Source organism: Styela clava, chromosome 10 (assembly GCF_964204865.1).
Source record: "Styela clava chromosome 10, kaStyClav1.hap1.2, whole genome shotgun sequence".
NCBI lineage: Eukaryota > Metazoa > Chordata > Ascidiacea > Stolidobranchia > Styelidae > Styela > Styela clava.
The window spans coordinates 11,076,831-11,094,795 of record NC_135259.1 but is presented as its reverse complement, the minus strand read 5'-3'; the positions used below and the strand labels follow the sequence as shown (position 1 = coordinate 11,094,795).

The 17,965-nt window shown below is 34.6% G+C and overlaps 2 protein-coding genes across 4 annotated transcripts; both read left to right on the top strand.

The window, feature by feature from the left end:
• Positions 1–735: 735 nt before the first annotated feature.
• On the top strand, positions 736–5,846 carry LOC120337821 (protein unc-93 homolog A-like). Of its 3 annotated transcripts, none has more exons than XM_039405711.2 (8): positions 736–894; positions 1,128–1,322; positions 1,799–1,956; positions 2,073–2,243; positions 2,343–2,526; positions 3,390–3,433; positions 3,713–3,947; positions 4,665–5,846. In XM_039405711.2, the coding sequence occupies exons 1-8, from the start codon at positions 810–812 to the stop codon at positions 4,889–4,891; spliced, it is 1,299 nt and encodes a 432-aa protein (XP_039261645.2). In that variant the 5' UTR covers positions 736–809; the 3' UTR covers positions 4,892–5,846. The 3 variants fall into 3 exon arrangements, with proteins under 3 accessions (XP_039261645.2, XP_039261644.2, XP_039261647.2); XM_039405710.2 differs by having other exon boundaries at positions 3,216–3,433; XM_039405713.2 differs by lacking the exon at positions 1,128–1,322 and having other exon boundaries at positions 3,216–3,433.
• A 3,874-nt stretch (positions 5,847–9,720) lies between these two features.
• On the top strand, positions 9,721–17,703 carry LOC120337645 (3-phosphoinositide-dependent protein kinase 1-like). The gene is made up of 12 exons (XM_039405503.2): positions 9,721–9,934; positions 10,246–10,288; positions 10,675–10,812; positions 11,324–11,468; positions 11,929–12,120; positions 13,677–13,842; positions 14,223–14,405; positions 14,823–14,914; positions 15,277–15,384; positions 15,600–15,755; positions 16,502–16,556; positions 16,753–17,703. Exons 1-12 carry the CDS (start codon positions 9,851–9,853, stop codon positions 16,849–16,851), a joined length of 1,461 nt encoding a protein of 486 aa, XP_039261437.2. The 5' UTR covers positions 9,721–9,850; the 3' UTR covers positions 16,852–17,703.
• The last annotated feature ends 262 nt before the right edge of the window (positions 17,704–17,965 follow it).

The following is a 17,965-nucleotide window of genomic DNA, read 5'->3' as shown; positions in this document are numbered from 1 at the left end:
AAAGCTAATAAGCGAATTTCCGTGATGTGTGCATATCTATAATATACATCACACTAATTTTTACTCCATTATAAACCTGCCGCGTCCGTTTCAGTCGTTTGCTATGTCATTGAATGTAGCATATTTTTTTGCTCTTTGCTTAATAACGGCCAGTCAAAATTCCGCCGAGAAAATAGATTCTTTTAATATTTTATAAATCATGCGTCCAAACATACATGATCAAGCACTGTTTCGTTTATGAATGAACAATCAATTAAAAGTAAACTGTTATTTTGCCTCTTATTAAGTGGTTAAAGATTTCCGACTGTTGATCAGTTATTATTTCCTCTAATTTCAAATGTAAGTAGCTCACGTGTTATATCGATTTCAGTACTCAGCTCATGCCGATAAAATATGAACATATCATATAGTCTGCATTCTTCGCACAGTTAGTCAGTGTTGGGTTCTCTATCATTCAGATTTTTGTCATTCAAGAGCCTATTTAGCATATAGAGCTATAAAGATATGGCTTTTCGTTTTATACTTCAAACCCTTTCTGACAATGAAGCCTTTTGACTCATGTTTGAGCGTATCCTTGACAAAAAAACTTTTCAGGTGATAAGATTGGACAAACGTGTTCGTCATGTTTTAGACATGTGTAGAAATTTAAAATCAAACATAGGATGTTTTTGGAAGATCACGAGCTTTTATTATTTCAACAATATATTTTTTAATGCATACAAGGAACTTAATTTTTATTCAAATAAATTGAAACTTTTACAACTTGTATTGTTTATGCTGCTATAATAAACAAAAGGAAGGTGAATAATATGGATAATACCGGTTTACAACAACATCAAAGTGTTTCCTATTTTGTTTCAACTGGTTTCGCTCTCTACATGGGATCATTGGATAGTAAGTTGTATTATGATTTCTTAAACATGCACTGTGAAGTTGTATAATAATTCTAATACGTGTTACGAGCATATTCTTATTAGTTATATCACATTTCCGATCTCTTCTATAGCTCTTCTATTAAAGGAGAGCTTGGAAGGTAAAACTGTTTCTAAATTACAACAAGCTCAACTACATATTTGACATCTATTTTTATAATATTTTCTACTGAAACCACTTTTCACACTATCAAGGCATGGTATCACTACAAAGCAGTATAAATGTTGAATACAATATTGGGCCTACGAGTATGCTGTTTGCTTTTCTGTCAATGGCCATAGGAAGCCTTTTCATATCTCCATTAATGATCAGACTGTTTGGGCCGAAGAATGTTCTTATTGCTGCTGAGCTTTTGATAGTGATCTACACAGCAGCGTTTTTTAAACCAAGTAAAGTTACCTGTTTAATTTGCATTTTGTTGAAGTAATTCGAACCATGAAAATTTAAAAAATGCCATTGAGCTGTTCATTAATTTAACCTCTTGCCAATCATTTAAATTTTTGCTTGCCGATTTTTTGTGCGGCTTTGGCACTCAATAAATTGGAACAGTCGTATTTTTGGCGTAATGCTCGCAAAAAAATTGGTGTGATGCCAAAAGCCTAATAATTTTGTTGTACTGTTATTTTTATATAATCTTGCGTTCGTGGGACTACAATTTCAGACCCGATTCTGGCCACTCGAACTATCTCTCTGCACTAACCCAACGTCTTGCGCGTAAAACAAATGGTCGGCGTTCATGTTTTCCATATCTGGCTTTGAATTCCCCCTGATGAACTATATTAGCTATATTTGACTATTTTAATGCCGGAAACGGCCATGGCTCTTCTAAAGTCCAAAAGGAAATTTGTATATATTTTCTTTACAGATTTACCCATCGCCATAACGGCAGCCATTTTATTTGGGTTATCGCTAAGTTGTGCATGGTCAGCTGCTTCAATAATATTTGCAGCAGCGGAGGAATCTGTATGTGGCAAAGGTCATGCAAACACCGGGAAATTCTTTGCTATAGTTTCTGCTGGTCAGGTAAATTTGGAAGATATTTGAACATGTATATTTAATATTAATAGTTGTCTCCTTTTAGCTTTTAAATTATTGAAATTTGAATATATATTCAATTAAAATCAATATATATTTAAAAGATTATGTCAGACGCTATCGCGGAAGTAGTGCTGCAAGGAATGAAGACTGAAAACAGGACTAAATTGAGTGTTGATAAACTATCCAATAGTTCACTATCTGACGTTGATATAACATTATATCTTAATCAGACAGAGGAATTTCTCACTACTTGTGCATCAAATGACTGTCCGGTATTTATATTTTTATAAGTTTGCCAAACTTAATGGTATTTTCAAAATTATGTTGAAAATCGTTTTTGTATTTCCCAATTTCTCTTTACCTATCTCTAGGAATCTTACTCTTTCGTTCGTGATTCGCCCAAGTTTAAACTTTATATACCGGAAAACAAGTATTCTGTGTATATTTTGCTGAGCGTTTTCCTAATGATGCAACTGGGAGCTGCAATTTTCCATTGGGCGACACTACCATCTTCTATTGTCAAAGATGACCCGAGTTCAAAAAACTGCCAAAGTGGTGCGTACGTCCCAATTGAAATATATTATTCAGTATTGTTGTGATTTGTTTGATCCTGCTTTTTTGCGACTATAACGTTTTCCTCCCTTTAGATGGGAAAAACAAATTTTGCTGAATATAAATATTTTTGATTGATTTTGGCATAAATTCTACTACTTAACGACTACAGAAATGAAAATAACGTAAGCTTACAAATTTGACAAAAAAAAAAAAATTTCTACATTCTAATTATTTTTTGAGATTTTTTGCAATTAGAAGTTTTGAACTTTTTACTATTCAGTATCGATTCAATGTAATAAAAATTGAAACATATAGAGATAAAGAAGTTTTTTTAAGATTTTATGAACATATTGCAATTCAAAGGGATTTAAATGTAGCTAAATACAACTTTTTGAAAAACAAAATGGTTTTTATCAAATATACACTGAAATGAGATATAGTTTGAAGTAAGAAAAAGGAGGAATATATATATTCTCCAAAATCATTGGTAAAACAATGCAATGTGAAAACTGTTGGTGATGACGATAAAATTGTTCGAGATCTAAAATTCTTCCATCCATTCAAATGTACATTTTGGTCATAAAAACCACGATTGACCCAACCCAAAACAGCATTTAAAAATCTGTATTTAAAAATCAGTGTATAGCCAATTAATCGTATCTAACTTAAATCTTCTACTCATTTGAAAGATACCGGATGTGAAGCAGCTAAAAGTAGGAATTCTCGCAGCCGAAGTGAAACACTTTCAGATGAATTGATATGGACTTTAAAAGGAATGCATGGTCATTTAACGTCGCTTCAAGGCGTTTTGACAATTCCAGCACTTGCTTTCCACGGAATACTTATTATCTTCATTTTTTCAGAGTTTAACAGAAGCTATGTCGCATGTACTCTAGGAGTTGAGCAGGTATAATGTTGTAATTATTGCAGTACCGCAATATTATTTACATATTGGAACATAAGTATGTAAGAATACACATTCCAGCATTCCAAATTTCTACGGAGAAAAAACTTACTGGGAGCTAGTTTTATCCGCTAATAGTTTTCTTACAAATTTTGTTATTTTCTAAATTGTGTTAATTAAATTATAATATATATATTTGTTGTCACAATATCATTCATTAAAAAAAACGGTTTTCGCAAAAATATACGTTAACTTTTCCATTGATTTAAATTATATATGCAGGTTGGTATGAGCACTGCGATAGTCGACACATTTTCACTGTTTACATCAGTCATCATTATTTGTGTTGGAAGAAAGCTCTCATTACCCGGGATCTACGTTGCGGCCCTTGCATTTGATGTTGCGAATTTTGTTGCAAGTTTATTATGGGTACCAACTCCTGCCACTCTTGTCATTCCATACATTTTAGCGATGACTTACGGAGTTTCGTATGGATTAAGAAGAAATATTGCATTTTGTAAGCATTCTTTGCTAGATAATAATGAGTGGATGTTTCTCGCAATATAAAAAATCACATAAAGCCGTGTTAAACTAAAATTGTTATTGAAAATTATCATATACTCTGGATTCCCATCCATCAGGTCGTATGTGATTCTTACAGAGACCTCTGTATGTGTATAAAGGCGTTTTATCATGTTTTAGCTCGAAACTTAGAAAGAAATACAACTTGCACCTGAAAGGCGACGTAGGAATATTTGGACACTAAGTGGCCTAAGTGGCCTATTCTGCTAGCAGCTAAATCATTGTTTCTGTTGGGGAGATCATTTGGTTGAAAAAATTGCTTTTCATCGTAACAAATGAAATAATCAATTTCAAGTTAACAGTATTTAAAGATGGAAGGCGATTTCTTTTATTAAATGTCTTCTGAATTTTTTGAGATCCAGCATTTCTTCCAAAATTTGGCAGTTTATTTTAATTCACGGAAACATTCTTTTATTTCGTCAAGCGTGACTGCTTCGTCTCGTTTGTCTATTGTTTGAACTCGGTGCTCCGCTTTACCAGTCATGTCAGTCAGCCTCATTCGTCGAATTTTTAGAATTTAATAAGATCAGCTCTGTGACTTTTGTGTCCCCCATGTTTCTCTTCTGTGTTTCTTCAAATCTCCTGTTCAGTGATTAAATCATTGTGACCAACATTAGTACGATACAATGAAATGTTTGTTTTTCACTTTCAGTGGCCGCAACAACGTATTTCAAAGACTTAACGTCTTCATTTTGCGTTCAAAGCTTGATGCTGTCATGCGGGATGGCATTCACATTTGCATGGAGTTCACTTGTTTGCGTAAACATCAAACTTTACGTGATGACGGCGATGACAATCATGTTGACTATTTTAATATTCATAGCTCATATTAGATATAAAAAAGAGTTCACTGAATATGAAAGTTTGAATAGTGAATAATAGAATGTAAAAGTATTCGTCAATTTCGCTTTAAAAGACGCACATTGGATTGCTTAAACATGTTATGACTAGATCTGAATTTCCTCAAAGCAATGGACTAGCTGAAAATGATGTAAAACAATCTAAAAATGTATTCGAGAAATTCTGACGAGATCGATCTGATCCTTATCTTGCTCTATTAAATATTCGAAATGTGCCTAGAGATAAAATACTTGGTTCTTCTGCACAACGTTTGTTATCACGTCGAACAAAAGGTGACATACCTATATCAAAGAACTTGTTGAATCCTGGAATGAGAGATCCAAAAGAAGTGCACGATCAATTGCTACACAAAAGTAGCCAACAAAAGAAATATATTGACAAGTCTTCAAAACTGCTACCTAATTTGAACACAGCAAACTAAAAAAGGATATGACAAGAAAGGTATCATATGCCAGAATCATCACTTACCAAGATCTTACATTGTTGAGTCTGATGGAAAAAGATATCGTCGCAATCGAAGACATATCCTTGAAGCAAATGAATCTTACTATCCTCGAACAGAAGTAGATATCGATTATTCCAATTTGTCTGATTCGAATGCTGTGCTGATATTTCAAGTCAATCTAATATTGTTAATAAAAGTCCTGATTTTGTGCCCAGTATGACTTTTACTAGAAGTGGAAGGAGAATATGGCCAAATCCAAGATATTACTCTAGTGATTTTGTGAAGTGAATATCGCATTTTGTAGCTTTACTGATTGATGACAAATTGTTGTAAATGAAATGTGATCAATCCAATTGGCATTGCTATAGTGTGTATTAGAGTTGTATTTTCATGTGTTGATATTGTTGCTGTTTATTTGAAGAAAAGGGGATGTAAGGTGATATTTATGACGTCATCATAAATGCTATACTTGTGATTGATTGTCACCTTTGACCTTGCTTGACTACGCTCTCTCTTGTTTGTCCTGCATGCTGCTGAGTGCTGTGATCTATGATGTCTATGTTATATCCATAATATACTCAAGCATCCCAAACAGTTGTGTGTTTACCCACACACAAACAGGCACGGTCACGTATTCAGTCTGATTCACTTTCCCTTACTGGCTTTGCGCATATCCTACGGTACCCTTACCGTACAGCGAGCACCCTTTCTCTGAATGCACGCTGACATGTTTTTTTAATCTAGTTAGGATACCGGCCCGTCATTGAATTAATGTAATAGGGTAATAGGTTGGAGATATTTATATTTGTTTGTATACAACTTATCCCACCGTTATCTATTGGCTAACATTTCCGTTAGGATTAAGTTTTCACCCCCTTGGTACCGGCGGTTCCAATAACACGTCAGCCTGCCTTCAGTAAATGGTTGCTAACTGTACAGGTATAAATGCGTAGAACAAGTAAACAAACGCAAATGAGATGGTACGGGTATAGAACATAGACTATAGCATAGGTCATGACCACAAAAGCAGCAAGACTTGTACTATGACTCTGTTTGATTAAAAAACAATGTTCTATGTCGTCTCCTAATAAACCTTTTTTGAGACACCCCACCCTGTCTTCAAAAGAATACCAATTATATATATAAAAATACAAACAAAGAAATTCACTTGAGAAAATAACGTAAATTTGAAGCAAAAAAACTCAATAAATGCCAAATAAAAGTATATTTGCATTTATATCCGGCGAAGGAGTCATGATAGTTATATATATCTTTGTTATTTGCAATTATTAAGTTAGCTGCTTCACACAAGTACACTCATTACATTTGCCTCTATGTACATTTTTGCATCATAGAAGCTACAATACTAGTCATCAAAAAGCTTATAACTACTTCAATGGTAAGCATACGTCCACAATCATGATTCGGTGTTACCTGTTGGCAAGGGCATGAGGTTACAAAAATATGTGTGTGTTTGGATGCAACTAAAATAATACGAGGTACAGGCGTCCGAGCAAGTGCTGAAATATATTTCGATTATTTGAGACTATTGCGGAATACTGTTTGTCTGCAATTGTACTGAATATAAATGCAGTGAGTAACAGCGGCGAACATTTCGTCCTATTCTTTATCTGATTTGCCTCCTCTGTTAAGGCGCGTGTTTAAAGACCTTTCCTTCAAATCATTTTAAATGCCTCAGTCCTGAATGAAAAAAAAATGATAAATGTGCCAATAGAAGGCATGCCTGTATGTACCGACTTTTTAGTTTTGCATTCTGGTTTTATGGAAGAAGACAAACGTTCAAGTTCAATAACTTACACTTACATTCCATGAGCCTATTGAAGAATACCATTCAATACATAATGGCTTTGAAGCAAACATCGCAAAACTAGTAATAATGATTGTGTATAACGCCCCACTGGTCAAATTGACTAAAAAGCATATCGCATATGAGGAAGTAAGACACTATGCACTCAGAAGGGTTATTCGACCCTGGAAAAATCCTCACTAACGGCTCGAACGGACTCGAATGCATTCAAAAACAAAACATGTTCACGAAAAAACTTCGAAAAATTGGTTACTTCAATCATATTTTTCCCAGAAAGACATCGAGAAAAATGCCCGTGCAAGCGGAGCATTATGCTGTTTCCTCCCTGCGAGCATTATGCTGTTTCCTACAGCGATAAATGAAATCTCAAGACGAAAGCATTATCTTTTGTCCTTACTGCTAAAATGCCTGATCAATATGCCACCCTAGGGCAATAAAAACTCATGCTAGGTTCGAGTATTGTCAATATTGATCATCTTTTTATTAAAAATATTTTTTTTTGTTTGTTATCTTAAATTCAGAAAAGAGCACGAGGTTACATCAAGATGGATTATCAAAAAAATTTTCATGTGATGGTCCAGTCTTACTACAATTTTCAACTCGGCAAATGTGCCGATTTTGTGCTGAGTTAATCACACATTGTTATAGCTGGAACGGTTTGGGATTCCCCTCCGAATTTATCGAAGGTAATTCTTTACAGGAACTCCAAATGCAGCAACTTGGCCGAGCATGCTTAACAGACAATTGAAGAAGTCTCGCATGTGTTGGTCGTTAATTAAGTTTTTATTCAAGTTTTGGTTCGGAGATGAAGACAGAGTGAAAATTGTTGTCAACCAGGAGCCGGAAGCGCTTTCACCTGACTTGGAGTTTCGAGTAGGAGTCGAAACCACAGATTTGTAAATATATAAATACATATTATTCTTATTTGTGAAAGAAAAGCATAACATATAGACTGGCCCGGTTAAAATTATTGTCATAATGAAACGTGAAGAACACATGGAAATCAACGGAATGTCTTTTAAACAAATGTAAAACGAGAATATCGGTCGGAAACCGAAGACTTATCGATCGAAACTGCGGTCTCGATTCATGACTCTATAGTGACACCGTGTGTCCCATCACTAATTAAAATTAATAACTCGCTAATTATACGACATAATTCATCCAAAATCAATAGGCTTCTGTTCCGAGATATGATGAATGCACATGCAAAATCTGGAGCAGATTCAATATCGCTTTCGTGAGATATCGCGTGCATCTAACAGACAAACAGATAGACAAACAGACAAATCAACATACTTACCTATCTGAAGATCGATAACTAATAAATATACAAAAATTATCAGCATAACAAATTTATATGCAATTAAAATTTGATATACAATCACGTGATGAAATCTAGCGAACATTTTTCTAAAAAATGTCATTAAATATATATGGTTTCTTCTCACTCATATCACATAAAACAGGCGTCAATATCTGTTAAATCAGCCATTTCCTCTTGCTGTCAAAATTAACCCAAATGGTCAGAACCTGAAATAGTGACACCAACATCAAGCTGTATAATGTTTCGTTAGTTTGTCTCAGAGTTAATCTTTACAAACTAACCGAAAAGGTTTTATAAAGGCACAAACGTTAATTTGTGAATCAGAAGGTATTTCCGCCTTGGTGGCCGCTTTGTCATAACGTATACCGTACCGTTTGCCCTGTATATAAAACCATTGTATCCTGGTTAGGCTGTAGTGCTATACGTTGCATCGTACATAAATATTAAATAAAAAATTGCCAAATTAGGTATTTTTTAAACATACTTCATAGTATCGAAGTGGTCTGTGTGCAACAGCACAAGGTTCTTTTACAACTGTATGTTCAAGATACGGTTGTTCAAAACTAAAAGAAGCAACGTCGGCTGTCTTACTCATTCAAATAACAGTAGATTTTATATACAATTTACGGTTTTTGGTTATGAAACGATAATTGCTCACCGACATCGAGATACCTGCTCACGTAGGCGGGCTCATAATGTCATCATAATATTTTTGTTATTACCTTCGTGAACTGTGTATATGTTATACCGGTGTGTACCGTATGTTAGTTGTAAGATATGCTGTTGTGTTTTATTCAATGCTGTTGCTGTTGTGAGTGTCCAAACGTTATGTGGTGATTATGTTCCGGGTAATATAGCGACAGTGATTAAAATGACAGTTCACGATTATATGAATTTCACAAGGAAATTTTTCCTCTTTTCGAAGCTGAATTGAAAAAACAATATATTGTATTTTTTTGCTGGGCTACACGTTTGTCACTTCAGTTGCTGACATCATTTCGAAAACCGATTCATCGAATTAGAAAGTTTGTAAATGTAGGATGGAGAATGCAGCATGGACTGATGACAATCTCATCAATATTTGTAAATCAGCTGCGCAGAAATTGCTCATATATTACTATAATTGTCAAACGCGGACATGGCCCAAATATGAAAATTAGTAATTGTTTCCTTGAAATAAATATTATCAGGCTAGATATTTCTTGTTTGGAGTGAATATATTATATAACACTTATTTTAACAGCAGTAATATAAAACTATCGTCTTAGTGTTATAGTTTGAATCTAACCAACACGACGAACTTCAAATACTGATTTTAATTGATGGATTAGGATCATTGGATTCGTATATTGATTTTCTGTGAACTCAAAATCAGCCATGGATAAAGACTTGGATAAAAATTTAAAAACTGCTGATGATTTCATGGTTTCAAAGTTACTTGGAGAAGATAATGATTCAACGGTAAGCATATATGAATTATTTACTTCGAGTAAATAGTTGTCTCTCTTGATAAAACTGGCACCGCACTTCAAAATGAGGTCCAAAACGCTGTCGTAAGTCCGCATACCTTGATAATCGCAACGGAAATCCACAGAAATTAGATCAGACTGACGCAGAAAACATTGATGTTCTCACACAATCCATTTTTAATTTACTTGTAGTGTAATTATTCTTGTACATGCCGTTTATAAAAACTAGAAGGTTATATTTCGACTGTATCGCATGTACTCTTCACTGTGTGGAATATGCTAAAATTTTATTTTCATATACAGGTTGTTCTTGCTAGAGATGTTCATACCGATATTGAATATGCAAGTAAGTATGACATATTTTTTATTAATGTTGGCTAACCTGGAAGCATTTAATGAGTCATTACTCGTGAAGTGATAACGTTATTTCAAGCACCATCTATTGTTTTTGCATGATTACGTTAATAGTAATATATTATAAGGCAAATAAAAAAGATATCCAATTCAACAATGCGTAGCCTCATCGTTGTGATGAAAACTCTGCTTCAACATTTTGTGTTTGGATTTGTGAAATGTTGCGAAAACTCTTATCTAAGTAACAATAACATTTTGAATTGCGTATGCATTTGTAATTGAATAAAGCTAAATATATTATTGTTGCTGAGTTACCTTTGGGTGAATCTAAGTGAGTCTTTACATATCTTAAATGGACATTATTGCCCTTATTCACAGTAAAAATTATCGAAAAAAGTCGGATAGAAAAAGGAAACAAAAAAGATGAAGTTGAGAGAGAGAAGAACATCATCAATCAACTTAATCATCCGTTCTTCGTCAAATTGCATTTCATGTTTGAAGATGAGAAAAGATTATGTATCCTAAAATTCAATTTTTAAATTTAAACTATTGATGTCAATGCGTTACCCATTAGCTTTGTTTACATCTGAAAATAGACGTTGCCTATGTAGGGTATAGTAACGAGCTACACAATAAACCATACTAGGTATAAGTGGAAAGTTCTCAGTCGAAAGTGGTGATTGCAAACTGTTGTTTGGACACTCAATCAGAAAATGTTAGCGCGTACCGAGTTTCTGTTCCATTTTCTGGCCGTTTCATATATGTTTTAAAATACGAATGAAGTAAGGTTTACTCAGCCAAATATAATGCTTTAGTAATTATTCGTGAGATCATATTACGTGTATATATTATACCGTGTCCGGAAAATTTGACGTAGGGAATTTTGTCTTAGGAAATCTCGCCGCATAGGAAAAATCGCTATAGAGCAATTTGCGCGAAATTCTTTGCGTTTACAAGAAATGCTTTTCGAAATTTAACTCCTCAAAATTTCTTTTTTCTTAATAATTCAAACTTCATAACCTTGAAGATTATGTGTTGAGTTATGCAAGTATGGGAGATCTTTTGTCGTATATTGAAAACAGTGGACGACTGAGTCGACCGTGCGTTCAACACTACACAGGAGAACTTGTATTGGCTTTAGAATATCTTAAAGGTTTAAATATAATACACAGGTAAGTACTTAATGATAGAGTTTCGGAATAAAGTGAATCAACAAATTCTTCAAAGAATCATTGCAAATGCAAATGTAGGTCAGGGTTGAAATATAAAGTTTAGATTAAAATGAGATATAAGATTTGTCTATATACAAACCATCTATCCATCCATTTAGGATTTTGTTTCAAAGGTCGTTTGTATACATGCGGTGATGTTGATGATGGTGTAGTAATATTCAAAGATCGCACTTTAGTCTTAATGGCAGTTCAGCAATAGATAATATTAGAAAGCACGCTGTTCTGTTATATAATTTGTTGGTCGGAAAAAACAGTAATCTGTGATATTTTAATTTTTTTTTATTCGGTATCAAATTGTTATAACATTTTGCATTGTATTGTCTAATAGAAGCTAAGGGTATTGTGACAAATATGTCTATTCAAACCAAGGCTATCTTTGATTCACTTTTGTTTTTCACAGAGACATAAAACCGGAAAATATTCTTCTAACATCAGAAATGCATATTCAACTAACGGACTTTGGGACTGCACGACTAGCTTCAGATGAAGAAATCGAATGTGCGAATAATAGTTCAAACAGAAAAACATCATTTGTAGGAACTGCAGACTATGTACCGCCTGAACTTCTAGTGGATAAATGTTCAAATATCAAGTAAGAAAATGAAATTCATCAAAATAGGACGGTAGGAATATGCATTTACTTAAATATTGATGAAAAATGCTGGAAACCGGTTCATAATACCGCATGGAATATTAGGATAGGACAGGATATACATATTTATCACGGGGATAAACAAAGCCAAGCCGATAAGAAGGCTTAATCATATGGCGAACCACTGCATCTCGTTCGGTTACTAACCAATGTCAGATTCGGGATAGGTTAGCCAGTTATTTGTTTCTCATGTATGGACTTGATGGCGGAAAAGTCTTGACCTATCAGTAGTTACCCCTGAACCACCCTTCGGTGGCAAGGGGTCCAGCGCATACATAATTATCCCCACATGTTTCGAACCTGCGAACCCCATAGGATATTCAGAGGTGTGTTGGCGAGCTTATTTTTAACACCTAGCACGATGCGCCATACCACCGAGTCGAAAAGATAAAATTTCAAAATTGCATTCACTTCTCATATTATTCGAAAAGAGATTTAACCGGATGACTTAAGTGAAATAGCTTACCAACATCATTGGGGTCATATGATTTTTATTAAATGTTCTAGGTAGAATGTCACGCGGCTTGTCCTAAAATAAGTACTTATATTAAATGTTGATGTGATTTCTTTTAAACGAAGACGATATGGAATGAGGATAAACAGTTCAAATATATTGGTTATTTGGATCATAATATCTATATAGATATTGAAAAAATTGAATTTTAGATAAAAATAGATATTGAAAAAAATTGGGGAGCGAAACAATATTTCGTATTTGTGAAAGTAGATTATTACGTGACCTACCTAGTTAATTTTAATATAAAAAAGTTTATATGTCAGAATTTCGTATATGGTCGAGTAAGTTGCGAATAGAAAGCGTGGCACCACGCAAACCCAGAAGTAATAATTTAATAACGCAGTAAATGTCTATGAACGTTTTGTACGAATTCGTTGTTTTTCACCCTGGACAAGCAGATGTTTTTGAAGCCTCTAACTTGTATGTCACAGATTTGTAAACAATGAGCTAGATTTTAAAAGAACACACAATGGAACTAAATTGTTCATTATCTTATTTGAAACAAGAATTATCTCGATTTTTACCGAATTTTAATCGGAAAAAACCTTGTTGTTGGTATTTCTATGCAAAAATTTGAATTCATAACTGTGTTGCGATGCATTTTATAATCATGCGAATCGGGAATAAAGTTCGACAAGAACTTGCTTGCACTCTGTGTGATTCATACGTGTCATTTGATCGAAATATTTTTGAATAGATTCTGTTGAACAACTGAACTTCTGATATAGAATTACGTCACAAAACCTTTTTCTCCAAAGATCAAGTATAGATTAAGATAGTCCAGAGCATTAGTTAGACTTGATTTATATAAATTAGCTGACATCGAAGAAAATGAACAATATACAGTTGACTTTCATAGTCAAAACATGTTTAGCTCGATTTAGGTACTTCGTTCAGGCGCGAAAAAACGTTTTACATTTTGCATTTGCACAATGACAAAGTGTCATATTATAATGATTTTCTTTTTGTACGTTTACAGTTCAGATCTTTGGTCACTAGGTTGCGTAATATTCCAAATGTTGACGGGAAAGCCTCCGTTCTGCGATGCGTCAGACTTTGCCATCTTTCAAAAAGTTATCAAAATAAATTTTTCGTATCCAGACTTCGTTGACGAGGAAGCGAAAGATTTAATCAATGGTCTTCTGGTATGTAAATATAATTCTTAGAAATTTATTATATTCACAGAATATCCAGATGTATTCTTGTCCTACAAATGTATATATAAATATATATTTTGAATTTTAAGCGATTGTGGCATAATAGTAATAATAACAGCTTTGCAACTATAGAAATACTACTTAGTTGTTAAATTCTGTTATTGCCATTATCGATTGGTTGTCTACAGACCAAAAACTTATCCTTTTTGCTTTTGATCTGGTGGATTCCGTATCTATATAATACAGAGGGTACTGCTTCTATCTAAGTAAGTCTGACCGTGGACCGCGAAACGTCACAATACTTCAATTATGTTAAAATAAAGCATAACTTTTGAATTTGAATCGTCATTATAATCCTTAATTTCTAGAAATTCGATTCGAATCAACGGCTGGGAAGTGATGAATGTGGAGGTTTTGAAAAACTTAAAGAGCACCCCTTTTTTCGGGGTGTAAACTGGGATGAATTACACACAAAAATACCCCCTCCCATAAGTCGACCCGTTTCTCGATTGAGCGTGAAAACGTCTAGATCAAGCGATTCAGTGAGCGATGTAAGTGAACGTTTAGTTTCAATTTTCGGCGCTCCGGAAGTATCCGTACCAAGATGACGCACAACCTGAACAACCCTAACCTGGTACACATATCATGTTCAGGTTGTCCGCTATCTTGTTACGGATACTTCGAGAGAACCCAATTTTCATGTACCAGTAGTCTTTTACAAAAATAACGCGAACTTCAAAAAGCGTAATTATCGACTTATAAAACTGTTCGTAAATTTTTCTAAGTTGTGCAATCTACAGATGCATGATGCCGGGGGTGTGATATATTGGCGATGACTCATTTACTACATCTATTGATATGAGTTCAAATTGGAGTCATGTCTCTCTTCATTTATATTTAATTCACATGACAAAATAATATGGGATTATTTATCTCACTCAACCACGTAATTATGTCCCTTTTTTCAGAAATCAGACGCTGTATATTCACGTATATCGCCCCGCAAGTCAGGAACAATGAAACGACAAGCAAGACCAGTGAAAAATAGTATCGCTGTAAAGTTAGTAGGTTTTTATATCGAATTGGGTTTTATATAACGGTATTCACATTTTGGTGATATTGTACAGTTTTTATTTATACACTCATTTCTAAACTCTCACGGCGCTATAAATTACTCTATAATTTCCGCGTCATGGGAAAAACTTTCTATTTCATACCAGCATAACACCATAATTTCAGTTATATTGTAGACAGAACTGGAATTGAAAATTAACGACTCGTTTGTGTTGTTGAAAACGTGCTATCCGTTTATTGTATACGAACAAAATGATATATTTACCTCAAAAGTTGTCGGGATGCTGTAGGCTAAATATGTAGGCGGGACTAACGCATTTGAACAGCTTTTGCTTTTCTTTCTTTCAGTAAGCTAACAGCGTCGGAGCCAGATGATATTGAAGGTTATGGATTACCTCCCGACCTGTCAAGCGATGACCGAGATACTTGGCTGGAAAAACAGATGGGATCAACTTGGTATATTTACTTAGAGTTATGATCATTCCATAATTCACTTGCTCTCTCTTCTAGAAGTAGAACAAGTTTTAACCGTATAAACCAAACACGCCTTGAAAACGTTTATGTTGTTGATTTGATGAATTTCATCGAGAGAATTTATTTTTAGTATATCTTGTATAATTATCGCTTAATTGTCCTGAACGCGTTAATGTATTTGTTATTTTTATTATTAGGCATCACTTTTCAAATGGAGCACTTATATTAAAGCGGGCTGAACTTGAAAAGAAACGAGGATTGTCAGTAAAAACTCGTCAATTCTTGCTTATGGAGGGACCGAAATTAGTCTACGTCGATCCATCAAGTATGGAAGTCAAAGGAGAGATACCATGGTTTGTTAAACTTTCGCCAGTAACTACGACGCAACATAATATTGTTCGTCAGTATGTGTGCAGTTAAATACATAATCATCATCCTGACTTTCGTGTCGTCCGACTAATAACTGAATATTGTATTTTTTACCATTGGGCTTTCCGGCTACTCTTTGTATATTTGCATAGTAGACTACATCTTGCGATAAATCAGGGATCGGCAACCTACGGCCAGATCAGGTCAGCGGAGTAAAATGATCTTGCCCGCGACGCTTCCCTGAATAATAGCGACAAAACGGCGGTATTGACGATGAAATAATTCTATAATCCACGCTCGAGGAGTTGATTATATTCTTTACCTAACAAATTTTATTGTGAGACATGTGTAGATTAAATTGTGTTATAACTTAACAATTTAGTGAACAAACTACTCGTTTAACGAGCATACAATATTATTATAATTAGACATATGGCAACGCGCAGAAAAGTTGATGCCGAGTGCAGAGGGTTCAATGGCGCAGAAAATATTCGAATAGAGCTTCTTGATATGCAATGCAATGGGGAAATAAAATCCATATTCTATTCCAGAGATGAATCACTGCTGGATTTGTATAATAAAGTATCTTCTTGAAGGAAATCTCTATCAAAATTTGACAAACCGTGCGAAAAAAATTGTGCACTGATTTGTTTTAACATTATTTTCGGCCAAAAAAATGACCAAATGATATTATAGGTTTTGTGAAATTTGAATGAAACGTTTATTTCAGGTCACGTGAACTGAAGACAGAAGTGAAGACTTTCAAATCATTTCACATTCATGTGGTAAGTGATATCTTCTCAATTGTACATTTTATCGGCATGAATGCATGAACTTATTTTACAATTGGCCATTCTAAATGCTACTGTCAATTTTCTTGTATGCTGTGGAGAATTATTATCAAATATTACATCACAGAATATCTTCCGGATCTTACATTATATAGACTACATGAGACATTGTCTATTTCATTTTTTACAGCCTGGTCGAACGTACCATCTTGTCGATAAAAAAGGAAACGCAATTAAATGGTGTCGAAAAATTGACGATGTTAAACAGTTTTATTACGGATCAGCGTAAAGCGTTTAGCAAACTCATCTGCAAAGACAATGCCCAGTGTCAATTACAATCATGGAAACACAATCCACAATGAACAGAATATAATTGTGATTCAAAAAATAACGTCAAACGCCATCAGGGACAACCGCGATAGTTGGTGCTGGAACTTCTTTTATACACATTGGCTATTACTCGCGAAGAACACTCTCTTTTGTGCCACTGAATTCCAAGATGATGATTACGTCTTCCCCACGATAATAAAATCACGGTGACCGTACATTTGAACCCATTTGTATATCCGCGGGTTCAATCTATATGCGGGTGCTAAAACCCATGGGCTAGGGTAGTATGGGTTCAAATATCCGTAAAACAAAAAAAAAATTCCGTAGATGTAATAGTATGCAGGTGCAATTGTCGTGGGTGCAAATGTAATGGAACCTAAAATCACATTTTGCCACTTCTAGTCTCGGCTATAGTCAATAGAGCATCCTCGATGGGTCTGTGTGTAGAAAGCACACCTTGGTTCATGAATATAAAACTCGGCGTTCAGACCCTCGGAATCCTAAGGATTTTTTTGAAGTTTCCTGTCTCGACTTCAGTTTTCAATATTTCTGAATTTCCAATGAGCGAGTTCAAATTTCAAAAGTTCAAACTGTATCACGAGTGATAACAAGTAAATCCCGAACTTGCAGCTATAATTAATTGAAGAATCCGCCACTATTTCTTCTACCATGCAAATATTTTTTCCTATCTATGTAGTGGATACACTATACCTACTATTTGTGTACTGACTCTTGATGTCGTCATGTGTTTTATAACGGTACAGATATTATAAAAAATTTAAATGTTGAACAATAAATAGAAAGATTATAATTTGTGGACAAAATCAGTCTAAGGTGATCGTGAAAATACTGACAAACAAGACTTTCACAGATCATTTATAGTTTAACCCAGGGGTGGGCAACATACGGCCCGCGAGCCGGATCCGGCCCGCGACGAGATTTTGACCGGTCCGCTGACTGTATCCAACCACACCCTGTATTGTGGTCCGACGCATCATTCCTGAAAGTTGCCGATCTACTCCCACCGCACTGTCAGTGCAAGCTGGTAAAATAAACAATTGCCTTAGTGAACA

What these genes read in the sequence shown, in the direction of transcription:
- LOC120337821 (XM_039405710.2), top strand. Translation starts at nt 810, where the DNA reads ATGGATAATACCGGTTTACAACAACATCAAAGTGTTTCCTATTTTGTT. An exon ending in CTACATGGGATCATTGGATA is followed by an intron (nt 895 to 1,127) that starts GTAAGTTGTATT and finishes CACACTATCAAG; the next exon opens with GCATGGTATCACTACAAAGC. An exon ending in GTACTCTAGGAGTTGAGCAG is followed by an intron (nt 3,434 to 3,712) that starts GTATAATGTTGT and finishes TTATATATGCAG; the next exon opens with GTTGGTATGAGCACTGCGAT.
- LOC120337645 (XM_039405503.2), top strand. Translation starts at nt 9,851, where the DNA reads ATGGATAAAGACTTGGATAAAAATTTAAAAACTGCTGATGATTTCATG. An exon ending in GGTTTAAATATAATACACAG is followed by an intron (nt 11,469 to 11,928) that starts GTAAGTACTTAA and finishes TGTTTTTCACAG; the next exon opens with AGACATAAAACCGGAAAATA. An exon ending in AAAAATAGTATCGCTGTAAA is followed by an intron (nt 14,915 to 15,276) that starts GTTAGTAGGTTT and finishes TCTTTCTTTCAG; the next exon opens with TAAGCTAACAGCGTCGGAGC.